This window comes from Myxine glutinosa, chromosome 3 (genome assembly GCF_964187855.1).
Source record: "Myxine glutinosa chromosome 3, kmMyxGlut1.1, whole genome shotgun sequence".
Lineage (NCBI taxonomy): Eukaryota > Metazoa > Chordata > Myxini > Myxiniformes > Myxinidae > Myxine > Myxine glutinosa.
The window spans coordinates 217,039,296-217,052,671 of NC_136263.1; the positions used below are offsets into that span (position 1 = coordinate 217,039,296).

The 13,376-nt window shown below is 44.1% G+C and overlaps 2 protein-coding genes across 14 annotated transcripts in view; both read right to left on the minus strand.

Annotated features, from left to right (window-relative positions):
* The window catches only part of SMG7 (SMG7 nonsense mediated mRNA decay factor), a 396,971-nt gene extending 396,120 nt beyond the window's left edge, over positions 1–851 (minus strand). For 6 of the 13 annotated variants that reach the window (XM_068109497.2, XM_068109496.2, XM_068109493.2 and 3 more), the window contains exon 1: positions 727–851. In XM_068109497.2, coding sequence (XP_067965598.2) covers positions 727–821 — 95 coding nt within the window. In that variant the 5' untranslated portion in view covers positions 822–851. The remainder of the gene's footprint in view (positions 1–726) is intronic. The other 7 variants (XM_078774992.1, XM_078774991.1, XM_078774988.1 and 4 more) reach the window with 2 other exon arrangements.
* A 6,196-nt stretch (positions 852–7,047) lies between these two features.
* Positions 7,048–13,376, minus strand: part of PGD (phosphogluconate dehydrogenase) — a gene marked incomplete in the record, with an annotated part of 178,520 nt that continues 172,191 nt past the window's right edge. Inside the window, 1 exon segment of the mRNA XM_078774995.1 lies at positions 7,048–7,246. Within this exon segment, the coding sequence (XP_078631121.1) occupies positions 7,127–7,246 (120 nt within the window).

The window sequence follows — 13,376 nt, forward strand, 5'->3', positions numbered from 1 at the left end:
ACACACACACATAAAACACACACACACACACGCACACACACACACACACACACACACACACACACACACACACATATATATAAAACACACACACACACACACACACACATAAAACACACACATAAAACACACACACACACACACACACACACACACACACACACACACACACACACACACACACACACACACACACACACAACACACACACACACACACACAAGGTCAGCATGTCGAGGCAGCAGTTGACCGGTGACACGTTCCCCCGTTTCCCCCATTTCCCCCACCCAAGAGGATTATTCAAAGTGGCAGAGAGTAGAACGTGGAGACACCTGGATAGGAGAACAAGTCGTGAGGATGAGTCGGCGCGACAGGGAAAGGAGGAAGATCGCGGGGACAAAGAAGTGTGCAAGACATTACCGAGCAGGATCAGGCGACCTTAAAGTCCAATAGTACATGCGTGTACCATGTCTGACGAATCGATAATGCCAAAGGAATCACACGGGATGGGACAGCAGGAGAAAGCACGGAGCGAACACATCCGGTGAGGGTCGGCTTGGTGCGGGGCGGAGCCGCCCACAACCCGGTAACGTTCCCAGGAAACACCGTGGGCTCCGCGGCCTACTAGCCCTGGTGAGCGATTCTCGGAAAAGACGGACGCGTCGAGACACGACGACACGGAAAAGGGCGCGATGTCCGAGGGGACGTGGCGAGGCGACTCCTCACCGCATGAAGAGCGCGCAGCTCATCGTGTTGACGCTAGCCGTGCGCCATGGCTTGAACAGCGGCCCCGCGGCATCGACCCACCGTACGTCACTCATGGGCCGCGCCGCCTCTTCTTCTTCTTCTAAATAATTAAGGGCCGCGCTTCTTCTTCCTCTTCGGCAATAAACCAAGATGTCGCGTGAGTGTTGATGGAGGTTCGAGGTCCGTTTCGTCAAAGGAATGAGCAACAGTGAACATGCCGAACGACGCACTCCATCTTGTGTAATGAGTGTTGTGCTTGACGACGCACTCTCTCTCTCATATCATGATCAATCATTGTTGGTAAAATCGAATTTTTCTCCCACATCGCTCTGTCCGCACAATGTCCATGGATATCGCACCTGCACCGGTGTGCTCTTCATGGCGACCGAGGGTTCTTCTTCACTCATATTTCAGTTTCAAAAGAAGTTCCACGATAATGTTTTTATATCTGAAGACTAAGTGACCCCCCCTCCCCCACCCCAGACAGGTGTGAAACCATAACCTCCATCCACCTTTGGTGGTGGAGGGAATGTTTTAACGATGACGTCATAATTCAAACGGATAATGCTTAGTCTGGTCAGTTTGAAACTTGAGTGTGATATACACAACAATTATATTAGAGAATATAAATTTATGATGTCATCGTGTTGGATCAAAGAAAAGTCGAACAATGGGAGTATCCCCAATGTGCCTCCGCATAGGCCCACAACGGGTGGATGCCATCGTTCACCGTCCTAAAAATAAACAAGTTTCATTGAAATCCCTTCAGCTGTTCGAAAGTTTCACATCGATTGATGAAGCAGTTTCAGAGAAGGGATTTTTTTTTATATCAGCTTTCCAGATATGGCTGCCAAAGCACGTGACCTACGACATCATTTTCAAATTATATGCAACAGTGCAGTTAGATATTTGTAAAATTTTGCATCGATAGGGTGAGCGGTTTCAGACAATTATTTAATATTTCCCTTCAATCCAATATGGCTGCCAAACCATGTGGCCTATGATGTCATAAATGTAATATTTCAATACAACATAGATCATGTGCATGCAATTTCAGATTTTTAGTATATGGAATTCGAATTAAACATTTTTGGCTTGTATACCACTTCACCTAAGATGTCATCATTATCATGCTTTTGTTCCCGATTGGGAGTCCTTGACAATGTGCCAAGTTTCAATTTTTTCCATTCAGTGGTTTCTTGGAAAGAATTTTTTAACGAAGCAAATCATTTTTTTCACGGACTGAACCCGACAACATAACGCCTCTGGCGACTTCGTCTGCGGAGGAATAAAAACGTTCAAAAACAGAAAAGTTGGCTCGCACCAAGTTGACTACGCAGGGTAGGTATTCTATGAATACCATGTCGTTGATCAATCAAGGAATCAATGAATCATTCGATCGATTGCCTAATTATTCTTTTTAATAGGTACAGATTTGGATGTAATGGTGGTGGTTAAGGTGTGCTATGAGCCAATTGATTAATAATTTAATTATTTACAATTTTTTTTTTTTTTTTTTTTTTTTTGTATACAAGATCGAGGCTCGTGAAAGAGCGAACATTAATCACACAGAAAGACAAACAGACACACAAAACAAATAACATCGGGAGCGGTAGACAAGATGGGGAGAAAGGGGGAAGGACACAAACACAACATTTGAGAGCAGGGACCGAGAGACATGGAGACATCGAGAGAACTGTGGGAGGGAGAGGGCTTTGGGGTGGAGGCATGGGAAGGGGGGGGGGGGGGTGGGAGAGGTATAAAACATATGGACACTGCCAAGACTTCCAGGAAAGAAGTTGGAATTTCAAACAAGGTGGATCTGGGGTGAATTAGTGGGGGTAGAAAAGATCAAGGTTTTGGATGGGGGAAGATAAGAGATGGTGGTGAACAGCTGTTTTGAAGACCTGGAGGGAGGAGTGATTGAAGTGAGTGTGGGAGTTTGTTCCAGAGGCGGGAGAAAAGAGGAATGAAAGAGTGAAGGTGAGCAGAGAGCCGAGATTTCGGCAGTTTAACCATCAGAGGGTGGCTGGCAGATCTTGTGCGACCTGTAGGAATATTTGGGGGACAGAGCACACAGAGAGCTGAGGGAGCAAGGCCGGAGAGGAGTCGGTAGAAGACAGAAAGACCACCTACCTGCCTGCGGTGAGTGAGTGAAAGGCCCTCAGAGATAGCTTCATCGCGGGAGATTCCAATGATTCTGAAAGCTTTGGATTCAACAGCGTGAAGCCGAGCCAGGTGTGAGGCAGGAGCACCACCCCATAGGGGAGAACAGTATTCCATTGAGCTGCGGATGAAAGCCTTGTATGTGGTGAGGAGCTCAGGTGTGCCTAGGAAGGACTTCGCACGACGGAGGATGCCCAGTCGGCGACTGGCTTTGGAGGCCAGCTTGGAAATGTGGTTTTCCCAAGAAAGATCATGGCAGATGGTGAGACCCAAAAGCTTGAGCGACAGAACTTCTTGGAGAGGATTGTTGAGAAAGTAGATGGGAGGGTTGTCCAGTCGATCTTTTCGGAGAGACATAGTAAGAGTCTGAGATTTGTCAGGATTGAAAGACATGTTCCACATGTTTGACCAGTCTGTGATTTTGTCCAGGTCTTCAGAGAGTGAGGAGGCTGCAGACTGCCGATCTGAGGGAAGAGGTATGGAGCGGCAGAGAGTGGAGTCATCAGCAAAGAGATACAGAGGATTTTCCAGAGAGTCGGAGAGATCATTGATAAAGACCAGAAAAAGCACAGGGCCCAGCACACTGCCTTGGGGAACTCCAGCCTGAACGGGAAGGGGAGATGAGAGAAATCCATTCAGGGCCACACGTTGACTACAACCAGAGAGGAAGTCTGCAAGCCATGCATGGAGATTTCCATGGATACCATAGGAGGAGAGTTTGGTGAGCAGAGCTGGGTGCCAGACCATATCGAAGGCACGTGATATGTCAAGGGAGACAGCTCTGATTTCCTGTTTGGCATTGAGGACCTCCATCCATTGTTGAGACAGCAGAAGCAGCATGTCCAGAGTAGAGTGACCTGGTCTGAAACCAAATTGATGATCAGAGATCAAGCCATTGGAGAAGAGGAAAGATTTCATATCCGAAGCAATGATGGATTCCATGACTTTGCTGATAATTGGGAGCAGGCTGATTGGTCTGTAGTTGCAAGGATCTGTTTTTGCACCTTTTTTGTGTAAAGCGGTAATGTTTGCTGATTTCCAGGATGCTGGCAGATGACCTTGAGCAACGGATAGGGTGAAAAGAACAGAGAGAGGGTGAGATAGAGTGGCAGAGCAGGATTTTAGGACCCGTGGGCTGATGCCATCTGGTCCAGTTGCAGAATCAGAGTCGAGGTTAAACTTATTTATTTCCTTTCTCATCTGGGAAATATCTCAGGCACCTTTTGAGCTCAGAAGCAGATATTTAGACACCACCATGACCAAGTGATTTGCCTGTAAAGGATGTTTTAGATTTATTGATTAATCAATATGAAATATTTATTGATTAATGGTTAAATTAATTATTTAATTTATTCGATTAAATAAATATGTAATTAATTTTCAAAAAGTTACACCTTCGGATGAAACACTAGTGGTTTGGATATGCTATTAGCCACTTGATTAAGAAATTATTTTCCGAGAAAGTTTCATTTTCTTCCGCGTCGTTAAATTTCAAAAACTTTAAAAGTAATGTTCTCAGCAATCCGATTGACACGAAATTTTCACCAAGTGATTGGCTAGACATATACAATTTTTGTCGTAGGTCATGGGCGCCATTTTGGAAAACACCTTCAACTTTGCCGCTTTATATCTCCGAAACGGCTCAATGGAAAAAAAATGGAGTCATGGCTCATTCTAAAGAACTCTGCAATGGAAACAAAAAACGTGATTATTTCAGATATTAAAAGTGCTAATGTTACGAAGTTAGAATTCGACAAATAAACCCCTTGTTGCCACGAATATGATTTTTTTTATTTGAGATGACCTTCGTGAAAAAAAAAATCAAAATGCAAACAGTTGACGTGATACGTCACATGGTTCGGCCGCCATATCGTTTTTCGTGAAAAACGCTAAAACCCCTTTTTCTCTGCAACGGCTGAACAAATAGAGCCCAAACTTTGCAGGTGGAGTTGCATGCCCATGGCGAACAAAATGTTGCATGCCCATGACAACAATCAATGTGTGTGTGTGTGTGTGTGTGTGTGTGTGTGTGTGTGTGTGTGTGTGTGTGTGTGTGTGTGTGTGTGTGTGTGTGTATGACAATGTTTTGTACGTCGCATCGTTTAGGAGCTATGACGTTTTTAAGCATAAACTTTAAATTATATCTCCTCCCTAATTTTTGAAGACATCGAGTGGAAACTTTACACAAACGTTCCCCATGTGGGGAAGTTAAACCGTTACTTGGGAAGTTTCGATAAGTCACATGGTTTGGCCGCAATTAATAATTGAACAAAAATCTTTAAAAGCTTCTATCTCTTGAACCGCTGCATTGATCGACTTGAAATTTTAATATAATGCAGGTTTCATCAAGGGGAATACGTGTTTACAATTTCAACATGATTGGTTGTATGGTCTGGAGGCTGTAAGTCGTTATTGTTGAAAGAAGAAGGAATGCAATACTTTTTTTTCTCAGTCCACATAACTGATTGGTTTCCTGCATCGCAGCTTCGCATTCCCTTGGTGATCGAGAGATAAGAGCACGAGGAGAAGAATAAGGTAAGTTGTAAGTTTGTGGGATTTGTAGTTTTTAAGTTATCGTCGAATAAAGAAATCGCGCCCTTGCTGAGGGACGTGCATTAATTTTCACTTGGCGCGATTCGTGCAGGCAGCCTGTACGCGTTCGTTTTAGCTCGGATTTGAATTCGGTTTTCGAAATTGGTAGTTGCTCGGGGGTGTTAACACCTGACCACCACAAACCCGGTGCAAATCGGATAAATTTTGACCGAGTTACCTCAGTTGGCGAGTGGGTAATTATCTAATTTTTCACTTGCCGCGATCCCTGCAGGCTGGCCGTACGTGCTCGTCTTAGCTCGGATTTGAATTCTATTTTCGCTTTTCATGGAATGTTGGGGGTTGTGCAACCGCTGATAACTTTTAATTGGTCAAAATCGTTCAAGCAGCCACTGAAATACTCCAATGGTACTGGAACCATGCATGCCATGTGCTGTGAATAAAGATGTGTGCAGGAAATGTCCACCAATGTGTGTGTGTGGATGTGTGTGTGTATGTGGATGTGTGTATGTATGTGGATGTGGACGTGTGTGTGTGTGTGTGTGTGTGTGTGTGTGTGTGTGTGTGTGTGTGTGTGTGTGTGTGTGTGTGTGTGTGTGTACGCCTGTCCGTTTATCCTTATTGGATAAGTAACCACGGATTGTATCACGGTCAAAAATTAATCAGGCAGACAGACACCAAATTGCGCATTTTAGTATGATTTTCAGATTTCACTCCAGATTTTGACACTTTAGTCCACCAGCATCAATCCTCAAATCTGGAGATATTTTGATTATATACTTTAATTAGTCCGTGAGAGGTCGTGTTTCCAAGGCAAGGCATTTTTTATTCAGCGGATACAAAATGGCAGATTAAGACCCTGGTAAGGTGAAAGCACACTGATCAATGATAACGCCTGTTTTATTTATTCATTTATTTAACTAGGCCATGAATTATCTTCAAAATGGGTGTTTTAAATTTCCCAAACACCCAGTTTTCATTCATGCACTCCCGTTGAGTTCCCTTCGTGTGCATGCAATGTTTCGGTCTGCTACATTTAATGGTTTTGAGGTTATGGAGGAGACACACTGACTGACACACTGACACCCACATTTTCATTTATTACCAGAATATAAGGCCCGTCGACGGCCAGATGCACGCATGGACATGGACGCAGGAACAGAGCGACCGAGCTCCTTTTATATATTGGATTATAGAAGTGCTCCAACACACAAGTTGGCTGGGAACATAACAATAAAGCAAAACCATGCTCCCAGCCACACATAGCGGCAAACAACCAAACTAAAACATGACACAATGGTGCTCCCGAAGAAACAGTGGGATGGCAGTTTATAACTGAGCCGAGATTCAATCACAGGCTAAATAGCTTAGAGGTGAGTGTGCATGCCTCTAGCCGAGGCCATTCTGCCAACCCAATCTGTGCTCAACATGTGGGCCAAATATAGAGACAGAAACAACACAAAAAACATGTTTACTTTTGTAAGGACTAACAGTCCACATTGTCCATGAAATAGTACATATGTTTTTTTTAATTACTATGAAGGTTGCACATTCATTTCCGCACAAGTAAAGAGCAGAGCTGAGTTTATTTTCATTAAACCTTTATTGGCATTGCTGTGATATGGGTATCAAAATCTGGACAATCAAAACTTGGGTCCACTATTCATGCATTGTAGGAAGAGCTGGAGATGTTTCCACCATGACCTGTCCAGTTTGTGTGGACGAACACGCCAGGGTTAGACAGCAGTTCGTACGTGTGAGCACCGAAGTAATCTCTCTGAGCCTGGTACAAACGAGATTCAGACAACACCCGATAAATAAGAATGTGCGTCATTTCATACATCACACATTCCTGCATTCCTACTGCATACATACATACAGTTGTAGCCAATAATATTGGCCCCCTTGCACCTTTTTCAAACAACTCAGAATTTTCTCGAAAAAATAAGTTGAAATTGAGAAAAGTATTTGGTCTCCACCATTCATTATTTCACTACGCCTGGTGTTGGCTTAGCGGTTAGGGTGCTGGCTTGGGATCCTAGGATCCTGGGTTCAAATCCCGGTCAATCGCTGAATTAACACCAGGGCGGTTGACTCAGCCTGTCATCCTTCCGAGGTCGGCAAATTGAGTACCAGAGGTGAGGGGGGAGTTTAGAAAGTGGATGATTCATGAAAAACAAACATTTATTACAAACTTGGTTTATTTTGATTTTCAAGTCAGAGATCCGTTTGGAAACAAGGAGGGGTGGAGTGAAGGTGAGTTGAGAGAATGTAGGGAGGAGGAACAGTGAAATTGCATTTTTTTTGAAGTGGAATTAATTGAAGAGGAAATTGAAAAAAGCCTTTTAAATGGGAAGAAAAACAGCATGTTGTAATATACCACTGAATGAAACACTGCAGGGGAAAGTTTAAACATATTTAAATAATATTTAAACAAAACCGTGAAAAACAATCCAGGAAAAGTCCCAGTAGTGAGGGCGTGGATCTGAGAAAGAAGGAGAAAGGGTTGAATGAGTATGGAGGAAACTAGAGTTGGAAAGATGAGTATCGGCTGGAGAGGTAGAAGAAAAAAGAGATAAAGGGGACGGGGTGAGACAACAAGCAAGTGGTCCGCGGGGAGAGAAGGAAATAATAAGTAATTTATTTTGTTACACTTTTTCTTTTTTGGGGGGATTTAAAACATTTGACAAAGGGTAAGATATTCGGGGAAGTTAGGGGGAGGGGAAGAAAATCAAAGAAACAAGCAATACAGCGAAGAAAATAACTTAGATTTACAAAATACTAACGGGGGAGGGAACCGAGGGGGACCAGGCCACACACGTGGTAACAACAGAAAACGATGAATTACACACAAGTTTGCACGAATTGCAAACCAAAACTAACTAGAAACACACAGTAACACATATACAGTAAAATAACCAGTGGAAATTTGACAAAGACACAAATGGGGATTTGGAAATGTAAATTTTGAAATAAAAATGGAAATTTGACAAATCACTTAAACTTTGATGACGTGGAGAGCTCGAAGGACACTTCCTCGCGTGAGGAAGCGGAGGCGGAAGTCCCAACATCCGTGAGGATTATATTTATCGGAACTTTTCTCGAGCATTACTTTGTTCCTCCTAAGAACAAAAGGGTAGACCAGCATGCACACAATCTTTTTTGAATGTCCCTTCTTTTCTAGTTGGTGTTGTTGGCTTAGCGGTTAGGGTGCCGGCTTGGGATCCTAGCATCCTGGGTTCGAATCCCGATCGATCGCTGAATTAACGCCAGGGGGGTTGACTCAGCCTGTCATCCTTCCAAGGTCGGCAAATTGAGTACCAGCTTGCTGGGATGAATGATCCCGGTGTGTACCCCGGTTTAGAATAGGTACACCGTATCCCTGCGCATCGTAAGAGCGTGACCAATAGTCCAGTCATTCTAGTGAACTTTTACCCCTAACCCACCACTAATTGCAAGAGAAAAAAAATGATATTTTTCTGAAACCTGTCGATCCTCTGAACAAATACATAAAATTATACTCAATTATAATGAGTGGATCATACTTTATTTTCAGATTGAACGAGATCCGTGAATGAGGTGGAGTGACGCTTGCAGTGAGAGATTTGATCAGTGTGCTGAGGACAGTTAAACGCTGTGGTCATTGTGAATGTAAGTCGTATTATATTTAATTTATGATTGTTTAAGGTTTTATTTTTAAAAGCAGTTTTTTTACATTTAATTTTATAATAAACATGTTCAAATTTTGTATTTTTATGAACCTATACATTTATAGTAGGACAACACAGGGAATAAAATGTAATCCTAAGTTCCCTCTCTTTTCAGCAACATGGGTGATATCGACTGTGTCTTCTGTAAGAAACCCCTCTCCAGTGATCCAACCAGTACACTGACGGATAAAGGTTGTACGAGGATCGAAGAAGCTGGACGTGAGCATGGTGAAGAAGTCCTAGTCCATCCAGGACAGGCAGTTCATACAGATTGTCGTAGGGTGTTCTGCAATGTGAGAGATATTGAACTTTCTCTGAAGCGAAAACGTGTTTCGTCTGAGGCAGACAAAGGGAGGTGCCTTCGTTCAATGGATTCAGCGTTTGACTACAGAACTCAGTGTCTTTTCTGTGGTAATCCTGACAAGTACCAGGGGAGGAAAAAGGACCATATGTTGATCCAGGTTAAGACATTCGACTTCCAAAATCATGTGTCTGCTGACTGTGAAAATCGATCTGACAACTGGTCGGGTACTGTGAGGAGCAGAATGGCATTTGTTGGCGATCTACACGCAGCAGATGCGGTATACCATAAGGTGTGCAGTTTAACTTTCATACAAAGAAACAGATACTACTCAAATTCCAATCGGAAGAGGCGTCCTCATCAAAAAAGCAGAAGCTTGGTCGACCCAAGGACCAGATCAGACATGAAGCGTTCCTGAAGGTGGCAAAGTACCTTGAGGAAAATGATGAGGAACTAACCACAATTAGTGATTTAATTGGGAAAATGGAGGACTTCCTAGTAGACACTGGCTGTGATGCATATGGTTTTTCATACATGAAGGATAACCTTTTCAATCACTTTGGTGATAAGATCATAATTGCAGACATTAATGGAAAATCAAATGTTGTGACATTTAGGGGTGTGGCATCGTCGATTCTTCATGACTTCTATCGTCAGCAAAAGGAAAGGGACCCTGAAACAGAAAAGTTGCGCCTGATCAAGAAAGCTGCTGATCTCATTAGAAGTGACATAAAAGAGGTATCTCAAAATAAGGACATTTACCCGACTACTCTCGATATGTCCACTGTCAATGCTGCAACCAAGTTCCTACCTGAGTCACTAAAGCTCTTGCTCGAAATGCTGTTTGTGGGGAAAGGAAAAGACTTAAAAATCTGCTCACTGGGACAGGCGATCATGCAAGCCGCGAGGCCTAGGATCCTTCAAGCTCCACTGTTGGTGGGTCTTGGAATCCAAATGCACTTCCATTTTGGTTCTCGATTTCTCATAGACACGCTCTTTGCACATGGGTATAGTTGTTCATACACGGAGGTGCAAACCTATGAGCGCAGCGCAGCAGTCACGTGTGGAACAGACATCCCTGGTTTTACCCCTGGACATTTCATCCAATATGTGGCGGACAATGTTGACCATGACATCTGCACATTAAATGGGAGAAACACATTCCATGGTATGGGCATTATTGCGAGTGTGACCCCGAAAACAGTCCGGACACTTCAGATTGCCCGTAGAGCTGTCTCGGCAGAGGACATCGCACAAGTGGGGCGAATCAATATACGACCTTTCACATCAGCATGTGGAGGAATGCAGTCCTTTCTCTACGAGAAGCTTCCAGCCTGTACCGACTTGAGACAAATCAGCTCAAATGTTGACCTCCTCTGGAAGGTTTCGCTTACTGTTCGATCACCTCGGCCCTCTTGGACAGGAATGATGCAGATGGTACACAAGGGAGAACATCCGGGTGAGGCATCAATAATGTTTCTGCCCATGATTGATCTCAGTCCAAGTGACTTGGACTGCATCAACTCCACACTGCATTTCGTTTGTGAACATGCGCAGAGATATGGTGTAACCCCAATACTAACATTTGATCAGCCACTTTGGTGGAAAGCTCTCACCATACGGGTATTCACAGCCTATGGGTATTCCAACAGGTTCAGGAGTGGAAAGGACACAAACTCAACCCGCTTGACTGGGGATGGAGGATCATGGACACCAGGATGATCCCTATGCATTCTGACCTCGCTGCAGCACCAGACTATCTCCTAAAGCTGGTTAGGTGTTCTTGCAAGGGTGGTTGCAGTGATAAACGTTGTGGTTGTCGGAAACTTGGGCTGCCTTGCACATTTGCATGTAGGGAGTGCAGAGGTATTTGTGCAAATGCAGACGAATCAATGGACGTTTTCGAGGATGCTGATGATAGTGACCATGGAAGAGAGGAAGTGACGTGTTAAATATTGTGAACGGACAGAAGGACATTGGATACAAATAGTTGTGGTAGTGTATTCAAACATGGTTAAATAAATAATTTAGAGTTGATTTGGTGTATTATTAAGAGTGATATTGTCATATAATTAATTTCCAAACATTGCGGTAGTCCGAAAAGTTCCCAAATCGGAAAGGACCTGAAAAACCATGTTCCACTCAATATATTTAAGTATAATTTTGGGCAGATATTTAGTAGACATCAAGGTCTCAGAAAAGTATTACTTCGTTTCTCTTGCAATTAGTGGCGGGTCCATTCACATTTTGACTGGACTAAAGGGTTGGCGTCAGTAAGGGCATCCGGCCATAAAAACATTGCCTCAAACAGGGAACCATGATTGCCATGGGGCCCTCAAGGCTAACCCCCGCTCTAGCGGGGAAAATGGCCTTAAAACGATCATTCTCTTCTTTTCTAGTGTTTGGCATTTTCTACAAGCCATGAAATGTCCCTTCTTTTCTATAGTTTGCCACATGGCACATACCATATAAAGGGGCTTTTTTTTTCTTCTTTCTTTCTTTCTTTTTTTTTTTTTTTTTTTTTTTTGTTGTTGTATACTGAATCGAGGCTCGTGAAAGAGCTAACATTTATTTCACAAACAAATCAACCAGACAAACAAAATATACAAAAAGAGGGAGCGGAAGACAATATAGGGAGAGAAGGGGAAGCACACAACCACAACATTTGAGAGCAGGGAGAGTGTGGGAGGGAGAGGGCTTGGGGGCAGGAGGCGTGGGAAGGAGGGGGGGGGGGGGGGTGGGAGAAGTATAAAACACAAGGGGACCGAAATTAGCGGGGGTAGAAAAGATCAAGGTTTTGGATGGGGGAGGATAAGAGATGGTGGTGAGCAGCTGTTTTAAAGACCTGGAGGGTGGAGTGGGATTGAAGAGAGTGAGGGAGTTTGTTCCAGAGGCGGGAGAAAAGAGGAATGAAGGAGTGAAGGTGAGCAGAAAGTCTTGATTTTGGCAGTTTAACCATAAGAGGGTTGCAGGCAGATCTTGTGCGACCTGTAGGAATATTTGGGGGACAGAGCCCAGAGAGGGCTGGGGGGGCAAGGCCAGAGAGGAGTCGGTAGAAGACGGAAAGACCACCAACCTGCCTGCGGTGAGTGAGTGAAAGGCCCTTGGAGTTAGCTTCATCGCGGGAGATTCCAATGATTCTGAACGCTTTGGTTTGAACAGCGTGAAGACGGGCTAGGTGTGAGGCAGGAGCACCAGACCAGAGGGGAGAGCAGTATTCCATAGAGCTGCGGATGAAAGCCTTGTATGTGGTGAGGAGCTCAGGTGTGCCAAGGAAGGACTTCGCACGACGGAGGATGCCCAGTCGGCGACTGGCTTTGGAGGCCAGATTTGAAATGTGGTTTTCCCAGGAAAGATCATGGCAAATAGTGAGACCCAAAAGGCCTTTTCTATGCCCTTGGCATTTCCCCCAAGGATTACTACCAGAATAAAAATTTTTGTATGTCCAACTTTTTGGGGATCGCCCCGTTGAGTCAAGCAAAAAAAGGACCACGGGTCCTGAATCTCACCGAGATCAGGAGCCACAGTCACTCAAACCCCCCCACAGACACCCTCAGACCACTTTGGTGCATCACAGGTGATGGTTGTGGTCAAGTTTCATCGGCATTGCGGGTGCAGTTTCAGAGAAAAAGTGAATTGCTGTTTGGGAAGGTGGGGGAGGGGGTGAGGGTCAAACCTGGATCCACTATCATAACGATTTTTTAATGCCGTGAACAAGCTTTAGTTGCAACATACCAAATAAAATTTTGCCAAGTTTGGTCACAATCCCATCAGCGGACGTGTTTACGGACCAACGGACGACGCGCCATCCCATAGGCTCACCGGAACTTCGTTCCAGGTGAGGTAAAAACTATAATCTATATTATGAAAGGAGCCGTGTCTGTCTGTCGTGTTATAACTTG